Here is a 21,367-nt window from a genome sequence, read left to right as displayed (position 1 = left end):
GCCCCTGACGGTGTCTGAGACGCCTGAACCGGTACTAACTGGTTTGCCGGGCGTCTTATTTCGTCAACTGACTTTTGTAATGTGCTGACATTATCACGTAATTCCATAACTAAAGCCATCCATTCCGCTGTCGACTCCCTAGGGGGTGACATTACCATCATCGGCAATTGCTCTGCCTCCACACCAACATCGTCCTCATACATGTCGACACACACGTACCGACACACAGCAGCCACACAGGGAATGCTCTAATCGAAGACAGGACCCCCTAGCCCTTTGGGGAGACAGAGGGAGAGTTTGCCAGCACACACCAAAAGCGCTATAAATGTATATAAACAACCCTAGAAGGTGTTGTTTACTATATATGCGCTCTTAATATATAAATATCGCCAATTTATGCCCCCCTTCTCTTTGTTACCCTGTTTCTGTAGTGCAGTGCAGGGGAGAGACCTGGGAGCCTTCCTCACCAGCGGAGCTGAGCAGGAAAATGGCGCTGAGTGCTGAGGAGAATAAGCTCCGCCTCTTTTTCGGCGGGCTTTTCCCCGGTTTTTAAGAAACTGGCCTGGGTTAAAATACATACATATAGCCTTAATGGCTATATGTGATGTATTTATTTTGCCACTAAAGGTAATTATATTGCTGCCCAGGGCGCCCCCAGCAGCGCCCTGCACCCTCCGTGACTGAGTCAGTGAGCCGTGTGACAACAATGGCGCACAGCTGCCGTGCTGTGCGCTACCTTCAAGAAGACTGAGGAGTCTTCTGCCGCCTGCTTTCCGGACCTCCGTTCTGCCGTCTCTTCAGCGTCTGTAAGGGGGATCGGCGGCGCGGCTCCGGGACGAACCCCAGGCTGACCTGTGTTCCGACTCCCTCTGGAGCTAAGTGTCCAGTAGCCTAAGACTCCAATCCATCCTGCACGCAGGTGAGTTGGAAATCTCTCCCCTAAGTCCCTCGATGCAGTGATCCTGTTGCCAGCAGGAATCACTGAGATTGAAACCTAAAAAAAAACTTTTCTAAACAGCTCTTTAGGAGAGCCACCTAGATTGCACCCTCTCGGACGGGCACAAAAACCTAACTGATGCTTGGAGGAGGGTCATAGGGGGAGGAGCCAGTACGCACCATGTGACCTAAAAGCTTTTTTAGATGTGCCCTGTCTCCTGCGGAGCCCGCTATTCCCCATGGTCCTGACGGAGTCCCCAGCATCCACTAGGACGTTAGAGAAATAATGAAAAAGTGAAAATAATGTTTAATGATTATATCTTTCTTTTTTTAATGGAAAGAGGTCACCATACCCTAACAGGTCACCATACCCTAAGAGGTCACCATACCATATGAAGTCACCATACCCTCACTGCTTGACCCTTTCCAGTCTGGTTTTCGTCCTCTGCACTACACTGAAACTGCCCTCATAAAAGTTTGAAATTACCTCCTTGCTGATCCAGGGGCCACTACTCTCTGCTTATTCTCCTTGACCTCTCTGCTGCTTTTGACACTGTAGACCACCCTCTCCTCCTGCAAATCCTTTACTCCCTTGGTCTGCATCATACTGCTCTCTCCTGACTGTTCTCCTACCTTTCTGACCGTTCCTTCTCTGTCTCCTCTCATGACTCCACCTCCCCCCACTTCCTCTACCAGTAGGCTTCCACCAAGGTTCTGTTCTTGGGCCTCTCCTTTTCTCTCTCTACACATCCTCATTAGGTGAGCTCATTAGCTCTTTTGACTTACAATATCATCTCTATGCTGATGATACTCAAATCTATCTTTCCTCCCCTGACCTCTCCCCTGCTCTCCTCACTCGTATCTCCAACTGTCTCTCTGCTATCTCCTCCTGGATGTCCCAGCACTTTCTTAAACTTAACATGTCTAAGACTGAGCTGATCATCTTCCCTCCCTCCCGCATAACCTCACCTCCCACAATTTCATTATCCATTGATGGCACAACTATCTCCTCTATCCCCCAAGTGCGATGTCTTGGAGTTATCCTTGACTCCTCCCTCTCCTTCAAACCACACATTCAGTACCTCTCAGAAACCTGCCGTTTCCATCTCAAAAACATCTCCAGGATCAGACCCTTTCTCACCCAGGACACTACTAATGGTGTGTACACACGGTGAAATCCTTGCTGTGCCCGATTTTCACTTTGCGATTTCCCCTGAACTCCCTGGAGCCCAGCACCAACGATTTTGACTAACTTTTCTTGATATATGGACTATGTGTGCTTACGATTTTGGCTTATGCGAGATTTTGGCTTATGCGAGATTTAATTGACATGTGAAATTAACTAGATAGTACACCGATCTAGCAAGGATTGACTTGCCTGCACAGTCTATCTTTTCTTGCGATACCGACCTGGCGGGACCGCGCATTGGGATCAAATCGGGATCGCAAGTGGCATAACACCTTGCGATTTGCACTAACTTTTCTTGCGATTTTGACTATATAGTCAAAATCAGAAGAAAAAATCTCACCGTGTGTACACACCATTAGACCCTCATCCACTCACTGGTCATCTCCAGATTGGACTACTGCAATCTCCTCCTATCTGGCTTCCCTCAAAAATGCCTCTCTCCACTCTAATCTATCCTCAGTGCTGCTGCCAATCTCATCTTCCTCACCAAACGTACTACATTGACATCCCCTCTCTTTGTAGGCCCTTCACTGGCTACCCTTCCCATTCAGAATCCAATTCAAGCTTCTCACACTCACCTACAAAGCCCTCACCCACTCTTCTCCCTCTTACATCTCTGACCTTATCTCTCTTTACATTCCCACCCGTCCTCTTCGCTCTGCTGATGCACGCCGTCTCTCCTGATTACCTCCTCCCACTCCTACCTACAAGATTTTGCACGTGCAGCTCCCTATCTCTGGAATTCTCTACCTTTCCCCATCCGACTCTCCACCTCTCTACAAAACGGGCTCTCAAGACTCACTTCTTCACTAAACCAGCCAACTCTCCTCCTAACCCTCTTGTCTAATCTCACTGTCTACCCCTTCTGTGTCACCCCGGTCTGTTAGCCTTTTACTTTTTAGATTGTAAGTTCGCAAGAGCATGGACTTCTTTCCTAATGTGCCTTTCCTTTTCTTACTTACACTATCTTATAATCCATACTCCCTTTGATGGCACCTAAACCCTGGTTTTCTATACCTGTCCTACATTGTCTTGAACTGTAAGTGCTGTTTTCTTGTTTGCTCATTTGATTATGTACTGTATAATGGGCGCTGCGGATCCCTTGTGGCGCCTTGTAAATAAAGGATAATAATAAATAATAATACCCTATGAGATCACCATACCCTATGAGGTCACCTTACCCTATGAGGTCACCATACCATAACAGGTCACCATACCCTATGAGGTCACCATACCCTAAGATGTCACCATACCCTATGAGGTCACCATACCCAAAGATGTCACCATACCCTAATAGATCACTATACCCCAAGAGGTCACCATACCCTAAGATGTCACCATACCCTAATAGATCACTATACCCCAAGAGGTCACGATAACCCAGAGGTTCCCAAACTGTGTGCCGTGGCTCCCTGGGGTGCCTCGGGGCACTTGCAGGGGTGCCCTGGGTTGGTAGTCCAGGACCAATTCAAATTATTCATGGTCAATATAATAGGCAAAACCAGTGCTGGTGGCTGCCAGTCATAAAATATGTGGCCAAACAGAAGCAAATCTTGTCCCTCACCACACAGCTGACCCTAAGGATGACATATAAACGCGATCTACTTAATGTAATATTTATTTCTAAATTTCTCAATCAGACGTTTTTGGCCTATGGGCGCCGTGAAAAAAATTCTGATATTCTAGGGAGCCGTGATTCAAAAAAGTTTGGAAACCACTGCCATAACCTATGAGGTCACCATACCTTAACAGGTCAGGTCACCATACCCTAACAGGTCACCATACCCTATGAAATCACCATACCCTAAAAGGTCACCATACCCTATGAGGTCATCATACCCAAAGAGGTCTCCATACCCAAAGAGGTCTCCATACCCTATGAGGTCACCATACCCTATGAGGTCACCATACCCTAAGCACAGAGCTCAGCTACACCATCTAGCCTTTAAGTGGCGTTAGAAACTAAAAGTGATAAGAATAGAGAAAAGCATTAAAGTAATAAATACATTAACTGTAATAACGCAACGACTAAGATTAAACATAAAATGCAACATTTCCTAGTATTGTAATAATCTTAATTTCCAACGCTGGTCGGCAAATATAGAGGCAATTCTACTCCATAACTTTGTTAATACTTCCTCAAACCCCATAGAGGTGTGCAGGAAAATTAGGGAACACTGGCCTCTGTAGTAGATGGTAATGTGCCCAGCCGGACACCACACATCAGTGATTAACCCCTTAACAGACTGATCTGATGATCAGGGTGACAGCAAACACGTCCTGTAGTACAGTGTATCCACAACACAATCTCTTGTGTAACTATTTATGCATAACTATATATACACCATACTATACAAGCACAAAGAAATGTAGCGCTAATTGGTCATCAATGAGAAAGGTCGGTCACAATATCCACATGATTTAATATTAAATCATCTACCCACGATATACAAGTACTCAGCTGCACTTTTATCATATATTTAAATAAATAAGAAACTAACAAAATGCGGATGAGTCTGGTGTTCTGTCTTCTCATAACTATGATGAATTCTGACTGAAGTCCACACCGTTTTTTTCTTTAACTCCTCTATGTGTACGAGGAAGAATGGTCATGTGACCGGATTTAAAATATGTTTTTAATATAAATGATAAGTTTTAGGATAATGATTGTATAATTTATTACATATAGGAAGCAGGATTAATATTTTATATTATGTCTGTCATTTTTTGGTCACCTAATGAGATGGGAAGGTCTTAATCTGTTACACATGCAAATGAGCAGCCATATTGAAAGGGGTATATAAACCCCCTCTAGCAGGACTAGTAGCACCTTGAAAAAGTTGCATGAACACAACGAAACGCGTCGGTGAGACCTACTGCTGTGTGTCTACTCCCACCATTTGGAAGCTTTGAGGATAACGACCTGAACCAAGTCCGTGGATACACTTCCTAATTGGATCCATTCTTTGAGGGACCTCTCACACCGTGGAAAACTGAACCATCACCATCGTAAAGGGACTGCTCTCTGCGGACGCTGATCCGTTTAAACGCCTTCAAAAAGACATTGGTGGTAACTATACAAAAAAGGTTGATCTGCCTTGGCCATTTTGGGACCTTCGGGGACTGCTTTAAAAGGAAAAGGTCTATTGAACTATACAGTTTCTTGATCCTCATATCAATGAATGGGAGTAGCACTCTCTTTTTATTAGAATTGATTTTACTATTACTTATATTGATTGTGCACTATTATGTTAGATGAATTCTGCTCTTATTAATATTAAATCATGTGGATATTGTGACCGACCTTTCTCATTGATGACCAATTAGCGCTACATTTCTTTGTGCTTGTATATCATTTTTGTGGGGTCTGACCAACCCCTTGTGTTTAGCTGCTGTGGTGAACCTCCCTATCAAGCGCCAGGAATAAACCACTTAGGTGGTTTTCCTCTCTTTTTGCATACACCATACTATACACTGATGTCAGGGGCTGATAGTGGAGCCTATCCATTGTTATACCATACTATACACTGATGTCAGGGGCTGATAGTGGAGCCTATCCATTGTTATACCATACTATACACTGATGTCAGGGGCTGATAGCGGAGCCTATCCATTGTTATACCATACTATACACTGATGTCAGGGGCTGATAGTGGAGCCTATCCATTGTTATACCATACTATACACTGATGTCAGGGGCTGATAGTGGAGCCTATCCATTGTTATACCAAACTATACACTGATGTCAGTGGCTGATAGCGGAGCCTATCCATTGTTATACCATACTATACACTGATGTCAGTGGCTGATAGCGGAGCCTATCCATTGTTATACCATACTATACACTGATGTCAGTGGCTGATAGCGGAGCCTATCCATTGTTATACCATACTATACACTGATGTCAGTGGCTGATAGCAGAGCCTATCCATTACTATACCATACTATACACTGAAGTCAGTGGCTAATAGCGGAGCCTATCCATTGTTATACCATACTATACACTGATGTCAGTGGCTAATAGCGGAGCCTATCCATTGTTATACCATACTATACACTGATGTCAGTGGCTAATAGCGGAGCCTATCCATTGTTATACCATACTATACACTGATGTCAGGGGCTGACAGCGGAGCCTATCCATTGTTATACCATACTATACACTGATGTCAGTGGCTGGTAGCGGAGCCTATCCATTGTTATACTATACTATACACTGATGTCAGTGGCTGATAGCGGAGCCTATCCATTGCTATACCATACTATACACTGATGTCAGTGGCTGATAGCGGAGCCTATCCATTGCTATACCATACTATACACTGATATCAGGGGCTGATAGCGGAGCCGATAGCGGAGCCTATCCATTGTTATACCATACTATACACTGATGTCAGTGGCTGATAGCGGAGCCTATCCATTGTTATACCATACTATACACTGATGTCAGTGGCTGATAGCAGAGCCTATCCATTACTATACCATACTATACACTGAAGTCAGTGGCTAATAGCGGAGCCTATCCATTGTTATACCATACTATACACTGATGTCAGTGGCTAATAGCGGAGCCTATCCATTGTTATACCATACTATACACTGATGTCAGTGGCTAATAGCGGAGCCTATCCATTGTTATACCATACTATACACTGATGTCAGGGGCTGACAGCGGAGCCTATCCATTGTTATACCATACTATACACTGATGTCAGTGGCTGGTAGCGGAGCCTATCCATTGTTATACTATACTATACACTGATGTCAGTGGCTGATAGCGGAGCCTATCCATTGCTATACCATACTATACACTGATGTCAGTGGCTGATAGCGGAGCCTATCCATTGCTATACCATACTATACACTGATATCAGGGGCTGATAGCGGAGCCGATAGCGGAGCCTATCCATTGTTATACCATACTATACACTGATGTCAGTGGCTGATAGCGGAGCCTATCCATTGCTATACCATACTATACACTGATATCAGGGGCTGATAGCGGAGCCTATCCATTGTTATACCATACTATATACTGATGTCAGTGGCTGGTAGCGGAGCCTATCCATTGTTATACTATACTATACACTGATGTCAGTGGCTGATAGCGGAGCCTATCCATTGCTATACCATACTATACACTGATATCAGGGGCTGATAGCGGAGCCTATTCATCGTTATACCATACTATATACTGATGTCAGGGGCTGATAGCGGAGCCTATCCATTGTTATACCATACTATACACTGATGTCAGAGGCTGATAGCGGAGCCTATCCATTGTTATACCATACTATACACTGATGTCAGGGGCTGATAGCGGAGCCTATCCATTGTTATACCATACCATACACTGATGTCAGGGGCTGATAGCGGAGCCTATCCATTGTTATACCATACCATACACTGATGTCAGAGGCTGATAGCGGAGCCTATCCATTGTTATACCATACTATACACTGATGTCAGACGCTGATAGCGGAGCCTATCCATTGTTATACCATACTATACACTGATGTCAGGGGCTGATAGCGGAGCCTATCCATTGTTATACCATACTATACACTGATGTCAGTGGCTGATAGCGGAGCCTATCCATTGCTATACCATACTATATACTGATGTCAGTGGCTGATAGCAGAGCCTATCCATTGCTATACCATACTATACCCTGATGTCAGGGGCTGATAGCGGAGCCTATCCATTGTTATATCATACTATACACTGATGTCAGGGGCTGATAGCGGAGCCTATCCATTGTTATACCATACTATACACTGATGTCAGGGGCTGATAGCGGAGCCTATCCATTGTTATATCATACTATACACTGATGTCAGGGGCTGATAGCGGAGCCTATCCATTGTTATACCATACCATACACTGATGTCAGTGGCTGATAGCGGAGCCTATCCATTGTTATATCATACTATACACTGATGTCAGTGGCTGATAGCGGAGCCTATCCATTGTTATACCATACTATACACTGATGTCAGTGGCTGATAGTGGAGCCTCTCCATTGTTATACCATACCATACACTGATGTCAGGGGCTGATAGTGGAGCCTATCCATTGTTATATCATACTATACACTGATGTCAGTGGCTGATAGCGGAGCCTATCCATTGTTATACCATACTATACACTGATGTCAGTGGCTGATAGCGGAGCCTATCCATTGCTATACCATACTATACACTGATATCAGGGGCTGATAGCGGAGCCTATCCATTGTTATACCATACTATATACTGATGTCAGTGGCTGGTAGCGGAGCCTATCCATTGTTATACTATACTATACACTGATGTCAGTGGCTGATAGCGGAGCCTATCCATTGCTATACCATACTATACACTGATATCAGGGGCTGATAGCGGAGCCTATTCATCGTTATACCATACTATATACTGATGTCAGGGGCTGATAGCGGAGCCTATCCATTGTTATACCATACTATACACTGATGTCAGAGGCTGATAGCGGAGCCTATCCATTGTTATACCATACTATACACTGATGTCAGGGGCTGATAGCGGAGCCTATCCATTGTTATACCATACCATACACTGATGTCAGGGGCTGATAGCGGAGCCTATCCATTGTTATACCATACCATACACTGATGTCAGAGGCTGATAGCGGAGCCTATCCATTGTTATACCATACTATACACTGATGTCAGACGCTGATAGCGGAGCCTATCCATTGTTATACCATACTATACACTGATGTCAGGGGCTGATAGCGGAGCCTATCCATTGTTATACCATACTATACACTGATGTCAGTGGCTGATAGCGGAGCCTATCCATTGTTATACCATACTATACACTGATTTCAGGGGCTGATAGCGGAGCCTATCCATTGTTATATCATACTATACACTGATGTCAGGGGCTGATAGCGGAGCCTATCCATTGTTATACCATACCATACACTGATGTCAGTGGCTGATAGCGGAGCCTATCCATTGTTATATCATACTATACACTGATGTCAGTGGCTGATAGCGGAGCCTATCCATTGTTATACCATACTATACACTGATGTCAGTGGCTGATAGTGGAGCCTCTCCATTGTTATACCATACCATACACTGATGTCAGGGGCTGATAGTGGAGCCTAGCCATTGTTATATCATACTATACACTGATGTCAGTGGCTGACAGCGGAGCCTATCCATTGTTATACCATACTATACACTGATGTCAGGGGCTGATAGCGGAGCCTATCCATTGTTATACCATACTATACACTGATGTCAGGGGCTGATAGCGGAGCCTATCCATTGTTATACCATACTATACACTGATGTCAGGGGCTGATAACGGAGCCTATCCATTTTTATACCATACTATACACTGATGTCAGGGGCTGATAGCGGAGCCTATCCATTGTTATATCATACTATACACTGATGTCAGTGGCTGATAGCGGAGCCTATCCATTGTTATACCACACTATACACTGATGTCAGGGGCTGATAGTGGAGCCTATACATTGCTATACCACACTATACACTGATGTCAGTGGCTGATAGCGGAGCCTATCCATTGCTATACCATACTATACACTGATGTCAGGGGCTGATATCGGAGCCTATCCATTGTTATATCATACTATACACTGATGTCAGGGGCTGATAGCGGAGCCTATCCATTGTTATACCATACCATACACTGATGTCAGTGGCTGATAGCGGAGCCTATCCATTGTTATACCATACTATACACTGATGTCAGTGGCTGATAGCGGAGCCTATCCATTGTTATACCATACCATACACTGATGTCAGGGGCTGATAGCGGAGCCTATCCATTGTTATACCATACTATACACTGATGTCAGTGGCTGATAGCGGAGCCTATCCATTGTTATACCATACTATACACTGATGTCAGTGGCTGATAGCGGAGCCTATCCATTGTTATGCCATACTATACAACACTGATGTCAGGGGCTGATAGCGGAGCCTATCCATTGTTAAACCATATTATACACTGATGTCAGGGGCTGATAGCGGAGCCTATCCATTGTTATACCATATTATACACTGATGTCAGGGGCTAATAGCGGAGCCTATCCATTGTTATACCATACTATACACTGATGTCAGTGGCTGATAGCGGAGCCTATCCATTGTTATACCATACTATACACTGATGTCAGTGGCTGATAGCGGAGCCGATCCATTGTTATATCATACTATACACTGATGTCAGGGGCTGATAGCGGAGCCTATCCATTGTTATACCATACTATACACTGATGTCAGGGGCTGATAGCGGAGCCTATCCATTGTTATATCACACTATACACTGATGTCAGGGGCTGATAGCGGAGCCTATCCATTGCTATACCATACTATACACTGATGTCAGGGGCTGATAGCGGAGCCTATCCATTGTTATATCATACTATACACTGATGTCAGGGGCTGATAGCGGAGCCTATACATTGTTATACCATACCATACACTGATGTCAGTGGCTGATAGCGGAGCCTATCCATTGTTATATCATACTATACACTGATGTCAGTGGCTGATAGCGGAGCCTATCCATTGTTATACCATACTATACACTGTTGTCAGTGGCTGATAGTGGAGCCTCTCCATTGTTATACCATACCATACACTGATGTCAGGGGCTGATAGTGGAGCCTATCCATTGTTATATCATACTATACACTGATGTCAGTGGCTGATAGCGGAGCCTATCCATTGTTATACCATACTATACACTGATGTCAGGGGCTGATAGCGGAGCCTATCCATTGTTATACCATACTATACACTGATGTCAGGGGCTGATAGCGGAGCCTATCCATTGTTATATCATACTATACACTGATGTCAGTGGCTGATAGCGGAGCCTATCCATTGTTATACCATACTATACACTGATGTCAGGGGCTGATAGTGGAGCCTATACATTGCTATACCACACTATACACTGATGTCAGTGGCTGATAGTGGAGCCTATCCATTGCTATACCATACTATACACTGATATCAGGGGCTGATAGCGGAGCCTATCCATTGTTATATTATACTATACACTGATGTCAGGGGCTGATAGCGGAGCCTATCCATTGTTATACCATACCATACACTGATGTCAGTGGCTGATAGCGGAGCCTATCCATTGTTATACCATACTATACACTGATGTCAGTGGCTGATAGCGGAGCCTATCCATTGTTATACCATACTATACACTGATGTCAGTGGCTGATAGCGGAGCCTATCCATTGTTATGCCATACTATACTACACTGATGTCAGGGGCTGATAGCGGAGCCTATCCATTGTTAAACCATATTATACACTGATGTCAGGGGCTGATAGCGGAGCCTATCCATTGTTATACCATATTATACACTGATGTCAGGGGCTAATAGCGGAGCCTATCCATTGTTATACCATACTATACACTGATGTCAGTGGCTGATAGCGAAGCCTATCCATTGTTATACCATATTATACACTGATGTCAGGGGCTGATAGCGGAGCCTATCCATTGTTATACCATACTATACACTGATGTCAGGGGCTGATAGCGGAGCCTATACATTGCTATACCATACTATACACTGATGTCAGTGGCTGATAGCGGAGCCTATCCATTGCTATACCATACTATACACTGATGTCAGTGGTTAATAGCGGAGCCTATCCATTGTTATGCCATACTATACACTGATGTCAGTGGCTGGTTGCGGGGCCTATCCATTGTTATACCATACTATACACTGATGTCAGTGGCTGATAGCGGAGCCTATCTATTGCTATACCATACTATACACTGATATCAGGGGCTGATAGCGGAGCCGATCCATTGCTATACCATACTATACACTGATGTCAGTGGCTGATAGCGGAGCCTATCCATTGTTATACCATACTATACACTGATGTCAGGGGCTGATAGAGGAGCCTATCCATTGCTATACCATACTATACACTGATGTCAGGGGCTGATAGCGGAGCCTATCCATTGTTATATCATACTATACACTGATGTCAGTGGCTGATAGCGGAGCCTATCCATTGTTATACCATACTATACACTGTTGTCAGTGGCTGATAGTGGAGCCTCTCCATTGTTATACCATACCATACACTGATGTCAGGGGCTGATAGTGGAGCCTATCCATTGTTATATCATACTATACACTGATGTCAGTGGCTGATAGCGGAGCCTATCCATTGTTATACCATACTATACACTGATGTCAGGGGCTGATAGCGGAGCCTATCCATTGTTATACCATACTATACACTGATGTCAGGGGCTGATAGCGGAGCCTATCCATTGTTATATCATACTATACACTGATGTCAGTGGCTGATAGCGGAGCCTATCCATTGTTATACCATACTATACACTGATGTCAGGGGCTGATAGTGGAGCCTATACATTGCTATACCACACTATACACTGATGTCAGTGGCTGATAGTGGAGCCTATCCATTGCTATACCATACTATACACTGATATCAGGGGCTGATAGCGGAGCCTATCCATTGTTATATTATACTATACACTGATGTCAGGGGCTGATAGCGGAGCCTATCCATTGTTATACCATACCATACACTGATGTCAGTGGCTGATAGCGGAGCCTATCCATTGTTATACCATACTATACACTGATGTCAGTGGCTGATAGCGGAGCCTATCCATTGTTATACCATACTATACACTGATGTCAGTGGCTGATAGCGGAGCCTATCCATTGTTATGCCATACTATACTACACTGATGTCAGGGGCTGATAGCGGAGCCTATCCATTGTTAAACCATATTATACACTGATGTCAGGGGCTGATAGCGGAGCCTATCCATTGTTATACCATATTATACACTGATGTCAGGGGCTAATAGCGGAGCCTATCCATTGTTATACCATACTATACACTGATGTCAGTGGCTGATAGCGAAGCCTATCCATTGTTATACCATATTATACACTGATGTCAGGGGCTGATAGCGGAGCCTATCCATTGTTATACCATACTATACACTGATGTCAGGGGCTGATAGCGGAGCCTATACATTGCTATACCATACTATACACTGATGTCAGTGGCTGATAGCGGAGCCTATCCATTGCTATACCATACTATACACTGATGTCAGTGGTTAATAGCGGAGCCTATCCATTGTTATGCCATACTATACACTGATGTCAGTGGCTGGTTGCGGGGCCTATCCATTGTTATACCATACTATACACTGATGTCAGTGGCTGATAGCGGAGCCTATCTATTGCTATACCATACTATACACTGATATCAGGGGCTGATAGCGGAGCCGATCCATTGCTATACCATACTATACACTGATGTCAGTGGCTGATAGCGGAGCCTATCCATTGTTATACCATACTATACACTGATGTCAGGGGCTGATAGAGGAGCCTATCCATTGCTATACCATACTATACACTGATGTCAGGGGCTGATAGCGGAGCCTATCCATTGTTATATCATACTATACACTGATGTCAGGGGCTGATAGCGGAGCCTATCAATTGTTATACCATACTATACACTGATGTCAGGGGCTGATAACGGAGCCGATCCATTGTTATACCATACTATACACTGATGTCAGGGGCTGATAGCGGAGCCTATCCATTGCTATACCATACTATACACTGATGTCAGGGGCTGATAGCAGAGCCTATCCATTGTTATACCATACTATACACTGATGTCAGTGGCTGATAGCGGAGCCTATCCATTGTTATATCATACTATACACTGATGTCAGGGGCTGATAGCGGAGCCTATCCATTGTTATACCATACCATACACTGATGTCAGTGGCTGATAGCGGAGCCTATCCATTGTTATACCATACTATACACTGATGTCAGTGGCTGATAGCGGAGCCTATCCATTGTTATACCATACCATACACTGATGTCAGGGGCTGATAGCGGCGCCTATCCATTGTTATATCATACTATACACTGATGTCAGTGGCTGATAGCGGAGCCTATCCATTGTTATACCATACTATACACTGATGTCAGTGGCTGATAGCGGAGCCTATCCATTGTTATGCCATACTATACTACACTGATGTCAGGGGCTGATAGCGGAGCCTATCCATTGTTAAACCATATTATACACTGATGTCAGGGGCTGATAGCGGAGCCTATCCATTGTTATACCATATTATACACTGATGTCAGGGGCTAATAGCGGAGCCTATCCATTGTTATACCATACTATACACTGATGTCAGTGGCTGATAGCGAAGCCTATCCATTGTTATACCATATTATACACTGATGTCAGGGGCTGATAGCGGAGCCTATCCATTGTTATACCATACTATACACTGATGTCAGGGGCTGATAGCAGAGCCTATACATTGCTATACCATACTATACACTGATGTCAGTGGCTGATAGCGGAGCCTATCCATTGCTATACCATACTATACACTGATGTCAGTGGCTAATAGCGGAGCCTATCCATTGTTATGCCATACTATACACTGATGTCAGTGGCTGGTTGCGGGGCCTATCCATTGTTATACCATACTATACACTGATGTCAGTGGCTGATAGCGGAGCCTATCTATTGCTATACCATACTATACACTGATATCAGGGGCTGATAGCGGAGCCGATCCATTGCTATACCATACTATACACTGATGTCAGTGGCTGATAGCGGAGCCTATCTATTGCTATACCATACTATACACTGATATCAGGGGCTGATAGCGGAGCCGATCCATTGCTATACCATACTATACACTGATGTCAGTGGCTGATAGCGGAGCCTATCCATTGTTATACCATACTATACACTGATGTCAGGGGCTGATAGCGGAGCCTATCCATTGTTATATCATACTATACACTGATGTCAGGGGCTGATAGCGGAGCCTATCAATTGTTATACCATACTATACACTGATGTCAGGGGCTGATAACGGAGCCGATCTATTGCTATACCATACTATACACTGATGTCAGGGGCTGATAGCGGAGCCTATCCATTGCTATACCATACTATACACTGATGTCAGGGGCTGATAGCAGAGCCCATCCATTGTTATACCATACTATACACTGATGTCAGTGGCTGATAGCGGAGCCTATCCATTGTTATATCATACTATACACTGATGTCAGGGGCTGATAGCGGAGCCTATCCATTGTTATACCATACCATACACTGATGTAGTGTTCACTCTAGGAATTTTTTAGGGCAGGGTGCTGATCACGGGTAGGGCACATTTTTCATTCGGGAGGGCTTATTTTTCGTTCGGGAGGGCACATTTTTCAATTAGAAGGGCAAAATTAGGTACATACTATAATGCTTGGTCCTCCCATTCCCACATGATAAAGAATGGGCAGTGCGCGCCAAAGGCGAAAATTTAGGGGCGTTGTTTTTCGTGGGGTTAGGGGCATGGCCACATAATAGTGGCAATTCACATTACACCACACAATAGTGCAGCTAATACACACTGCACCAGGTAGAACCTCCTATACACACTGCGACAGGTAGAGCACGTTATACATATTGCGCCAGGCAGAGCACATTCTACACTTTGCGCCAGGCAGAGCACGTTATACACATTGCGCCAGGTAGAGAGCACTGAGACACACTGCACCAGGTAGAGAGCACTGAGACACACTGCACCAGGTAGAGAGCACTGAGACACACTGCACCAGGTAGAGAGCACTGAGACACACTGCACCAGGTAGAGAGCACCGAGAAACATTGCACCAGGTAGAGAGCACTGAGAAACATTGCACCAGGTAGAGAGCACCGAGAAACATTGCACCAGGTAGAGAGCACTGAGAAACATTGCACCAGGTAGAGAGCACCGAGAAACATTGCACCAGGTAGAGAGCACCGAGAAACATTGCACCAGGTAGAGAGCACCGAGAAACATTGCACCAGGTAGAGAGCACCGAGAAACATTGCACCAGGTAGAGAGCACTGAGAAACATTGCACCAGGTAGAGAGCACCGAGAAACATTGCACCAGGTAGAGAGCACCGAGAAACATTGCACCAGGTAGAGAGCACCGAGAAACATTGCACCAGGTAGAGAGCACCGAGAAACATTGCACCAGGTAGAGAGCACCGAGAAACATTGCACCAGGTAGAGAGCACCGAGAAACATTGCACCAGGTAGAGAGCACCGAGAAACATTGCACCAGGTAGAGAGCACCGAGAAACATTGCACCAGGTAGAGAGCACCGAGAAACATTGCACCAGGTAGAAAGCACTGAGACACATTGGAGGAGGAGGGGGGGGGGGGGGGTAGATGGTTCCGCACACACATAAGACAAGGGGTAGTGGGGCCACAAACAGGGGGTTGGGGGGGGCAGGAGGGCACAAGGTGTCACACACACGGGGGGGGGGGGGGGCGCACAAACCAGGGTGAGGGGGGTAAAGTGTGCCACACACAAAGGCTGGGGGTAAATGGGGTCACATGCAGGGGGTGGGGGCAGGATATGGCAATGCATTAAAATACATGTTCATTACTTTGTGTGTATCTACTTACTCACACTCTGGCAGCTGAGGGTCACACTCCGGTAGATGGGTACGCTGGCCAGTGGCACTGGCTGGTGGGAGATGGGGGCGACCCGCGGGTGTCTGGCCATGCACACAGAGAGGAGGGAGGGCTGGGTTTGCCTCGGCGGGAGAGGCAAACCCAGCCCTCCTGTCTCTCGCAGAGGAGGGGAGATGCGGCGGCTGACAACTAAGGACGGACGAGGTGGGCGGGCGGGACGGACGAGGTGGGCGGGACAGATGGGGCGGTACAGACGGGGCGGGCCGCGGAGGTCTCTGTCTCTCATGCAGGGAGACAGTGTGACTGTGATTAAGCACACTGGATTACTGCAGTAATGTGTCCGGTGGCTTGGCGGGGTCCGGCGGGCAGCAAAGTGCGGGGCGGGAGGGCGCACACAAATGGGCAGGGCGGCATTCAGGTGTCTAAAAAAGGGGCAGGGCGCAGCGCCCTGTGAAAGACACCTAGAGTGAACACTACTGATGTCAGTGGCTGATAGCGGAGCCTATCCATTGTTATAGCATACTATTCACTGATGTCAGTGGCTGATAGCGGAGCCTATCCATTGTTATACCATACCATACACTGATGTCAGGGGCTGATAGCGGAGCCTATCCATTGTTATATCATACTATACACTGATGTCAGTGGCTGATAGCGGAGCCTATCCATTGTTATACCATACTATACACTGATGTCAGTGGCTGATAGCGGAGCCTATCCATTGTTATGCCATACTATACTACACTGATGTCAGGGGCTGATAGCGGAGCCTATCCATTGTTAAACCATATTATACACTGATGTCAGGGGCTGATAGCGGAGCCTATCCATTGTTATACCATATTATACACTGATGTCAGGGGCTAATAGCGGAGCCTATCCATTGTTATACCATACTATACACTGATGTCAGTGGCTGATAGCGAAGCCTATCCATTGTTATACCATATTATACACTGATGTCAGGGGCTGATAGCGGAGCCTATCCATTGTTATACCATACTATACACTGATGTCAGGGGCTGATAGCGGAGCCTATACATTGCTATACCATACTATACACTGATGTCAGTGGCTGATAGCGGAGCCTATCCATTGCTATACCATACTATACACTGATGTCAGTGGCTAATAGCGGAGCCTATCCATTGTTATGCCATACTATACACTGATGTCAGTGGCTGGTTGCGGGGCCTATCCATTGTTATACCATACTATACACTGATGTCAGTGGCTGATAGCGGAGCCTATCCATTGCTATACCATACTATACACTGATGTCAGGGGCTGATAGCGGAGCCTATCCATTGTTATATCATACTATACACTGATGTCAGGGGCTGATAGCGGAGCCTATCCATTGTTATACCATACTATACACTGATGTCAGGGGCTGATAACAGAGCCGATCCATTGCTATACCATACTATACACTGATGTCAGGGGCTGATAGCGGAGCCTATCCATTGCTATACCATACTATACACTGATGTCAGGGGCTGATAGCAGAGCCTATCCATTGTTATACCATACTATACACTGATGTCAGTGGCTGATAGCGGAGCCTATCCATTGTTATACCATACTATACACTGATGTCAGGGGCTGATAGCGGAGCCTATCCATTGTTATACCATACTATACACTGATGTCAGGGGCTGATAGCGGAGCCTATCCATTGTTATACCATACTATACACTGATGTCAGGGGCTGATAGCAGAGCCTATCCATTGCTAGCCATGTGTGCAGCAACTTCTGACTATGTAGCTGTAACCCAGCACAAGCTTTGGGGAATACAATTCCATTACAGGGAGACAGAGATTGGAAATCACTCTATTGTACAATACGCTGGGGGAGAACAGACTTAAGAAATTGATGTTTCTTGATGGTTAAGAAGAAGCATATGTGACAGCGCCATGTACCGACATTGTGACAGCTGCAAACAGCTGACCGCCAACAGGAGCAGCTGCTGCAGAACATCTTTGAATGCACAAGTGTTAAAAAGCCCTCTGTAGACAACCAGCAAATACTAAATGACATGAGTACAGGAGACTCCACAGCATAAGAGACCCTGTAGTATGGGAGGCCCTGCTACACAGGAGACTGCAGTACAGAAGTACAGAACACCCAATGTACATGAGACCCACAGTACAGGTTACTCCACATTACAGGAGACTCTGCAGTACAGGCAACTCTTAAGTAAAGATGACCCTGCAGTACTGGAGTCCCTGCAGTTCAAGACACTCTGCAGTACAGGTGACTCTGCAGTACAGGAGACTTTACTTTACAGGAGACCCCCCAGTACATTAGACTCAGCATTACAGGTGATTCCACAGTACAAGTAACTGCAGTACAGGTGATTCCACAGTACATGTGACTCTGCAGTACAAATTACCCCACAGTACATGTGACTCTGCAGTACAAGAGACCCCGCAGTACATGTGACTCAGCAGTACAGGTTTCATCACAGTATAAGTAACTCTACAGTAAAGGAGACCCCAAAGTACATGTGACTCTGATGCTGACCCCGCAGTACACGTGACTCTGCAGTACTGGAGACCCAGCAGTACATGTGACGCTGCAGTACAGGTTTTGCCACAGTACAAGTCACTCTACAGTACAGGAGACCCTACAGTAAATGTGACTTTGCATTGCAGGTTTCGCTACAGTACAAGTGACTCTACAGTACAGGAGACCCTGCAGTACATGTGACTCTGCAGCACAGGTTTCGCTACAGTACAGGAGACCCCACAGTACATGCAACTTTGCAGTATAGGAGACCCCTCAGTACAAGTAACTCCACAGTATAGGAGACCCCCCCACCCCCTGAAGCATTTGACTCTGCAGTAGAGGAGACCACCAGGATCAGCCCAAAGAACCACCCAGCATGCTGCACTCACCCTCCAGTGTCACCTCCTTGCCAGCCCTCTTCAGCGCCTGCACAGCCTCATCATGGGTGGCATCTCTCAGGTCCATGCCATTGACAGACAGGATGGCATCCCCCACATACAGGCTCTGAGTCTGGTCCGCTGCCAGCCCCTTGAAGATCTTGCTGATCAGGATAGGCATCTTGTTCTCCTTGCCCCCCTTGATGCTGATGCCCAGCCCCCCCAGCTCCTGCTTCACCACCCTCACCGCCCTCTTCTTGTTGCCGATGGCCTCGGGCACCTGCTCCGGCAGCTCGGTGAGGGCAGACCTGACCCCCTGGGGGCTGCCGGGCTCCTGCTCCGTGGGTCCCCGGTAGGAGCCATTGGTCATGCCGTTGCTGGCCTCCTCCTCGCCGCTCAGCACCAGGCAGTCCTCCCATAAGTTGGCAGAAACTTTATGCCAGCGCTCGCGCACCAGCACCTCCAGCCAGCCGCCCTTCTGTGCCCGGACGCCCGGCGCCGCCGCCGCTACAGCCATACCTGGGGCATACCCGCACCCAGCCAGCCAGGACTGCACCCGGGGACTTCGCGCAACTCGGAAATAGTCTCAGTGCCAACTAATCGCTCTCTCCCTCCCGATCCCCCGCGGGGAGGGGCTGGGAGACCCGGGGAGAGCTGAGCAAACACAACCACAAGTGATACATAGTAACCTGAGTGCGGGCGGGGGGCCCGGGGGTGTACGGGGGGCCGGGATACAATGTAGCCGGGTGCGGGGGGTGCGAGGTGCCCGGGGGACGATCTGCTGCTGCCCAAGTGGCGTCCGGACTGCTGCGGGACAGCGGCATCTTGTGGCCACTTTTGAGAACGCAGCTTCCTTGGAATTCTATCAATGTCGATTAAAAAGTTTTCTTTCTTTTTTTCTTGCATTTTTTTGTATTTTTCAATCATTATTTTATTTGATTATTTATTCTTTACAGGAAAGGTTCCAGTTCTAGTTGTATACTAACTATGCCAACTTCTCTCTCATTTAGACTCTGACTCTTTACTGCAGGCCAACTCTGATTCAAATTAGTTACTTGTAAGTTACTGTAGGCAGCAGGGCAGTGACACAGGGGTGGGCAGGGCCGGATTAAGCCTTGGGGGTGCCCGGGTTACTTAAGACAGGGGGGACCCGGTGGAAGGTGGGGAATGTGTTATAGATTGTGCAGACCTCCCAGCATGTCCCATTTCAGGAGGGACAAAATTCTCTCTACCTGGACTTCCCACTTAATATATGATTGGCACCACCTGTGTTGAACTATTTAATTGATAAGAAAGGTACTTCAACACAGGTGTTTGCAATCATACATTAATAAGGAAGTCCAGGTAGAGAGCATGTTGTACCTCCTGGAATGGGTCACGGTGGGAGGTATAGATTGTGTATATTAAATTTAAACCAAAGGTGTATATTAGTTTTAAACTAATACAGTAGCTCCACCTAATTGAGAGACAACTATTTTATAAACGTTTCTTGTAGTGGAACAAAGACAACTTAAACAACCTTAAAATACACACAGATAAATAAAATTATTTATCTTGTCACATGCAAGAAGAGCATCAGCCTCTGTACTACTTACACACTGAGACAGGACTCAGGAGGACTCAGTGTGTGTCTCTATCTCTAAATCCAAATGGTTTAGTTGCATAAAAGTTTACACAGGACTCATACACCCAAGCAAGTAGGAGGAGAAGCTGGGATCCCTGTGTCACTTGCAGTTCTCTCCACCCTTCTATCTCTCCTCTGGTCAGAAAGCTCCATCGGTAGCTCATGAAACAT

At 46.1% G+C, this 21,367-nt stretch overlaps 1 protein-coding gene across 1 annotated transcript in view; it reads right to left on the bottom strand.

Moving 5' to 3' along the window:
• SNTB1 (syntrophin beta 1) overlaps positions 1–20,344 on the bottom strand; it is a 316,976-nt gene extending 296,632 nt beyond the window's left edge. Inside the window, exon 1 of the mRNA XM_063924446.1 lies at positions 19,585–20,344. Coding sequence (XP_063780516.1) covers positions 19,585–20,089 — 505 coding nt within the window. The 5' untranslated portion in view covers positions 20,090–20,344. The remainder of the gene's footprint in view (positions 1–19,584) is intronic.
• Positions 20,345–21,367: the final 1,023 nt, after the last annotated feature.

This window comes from Pseudophryne corroboree, chromosome 5 (assembly GCF_028390025.1).
Source record: "Pseudophryne corroboree isolate aPseCor3 chromosome 5, aPseCor3.hap2, whole genome shotgun sequence".
In the NCBI taxonomy this organism is placed as follows: domain Eukaryota; kingdom Metazoa; phylum Chordata; class Amphibia; order Anura; family Myobatrachidae; genus Pseudophryne; species Pseudophryne corroboree.
This window is presented reverse-complemented; position numbering and strand designations above follow the sequence as displayed.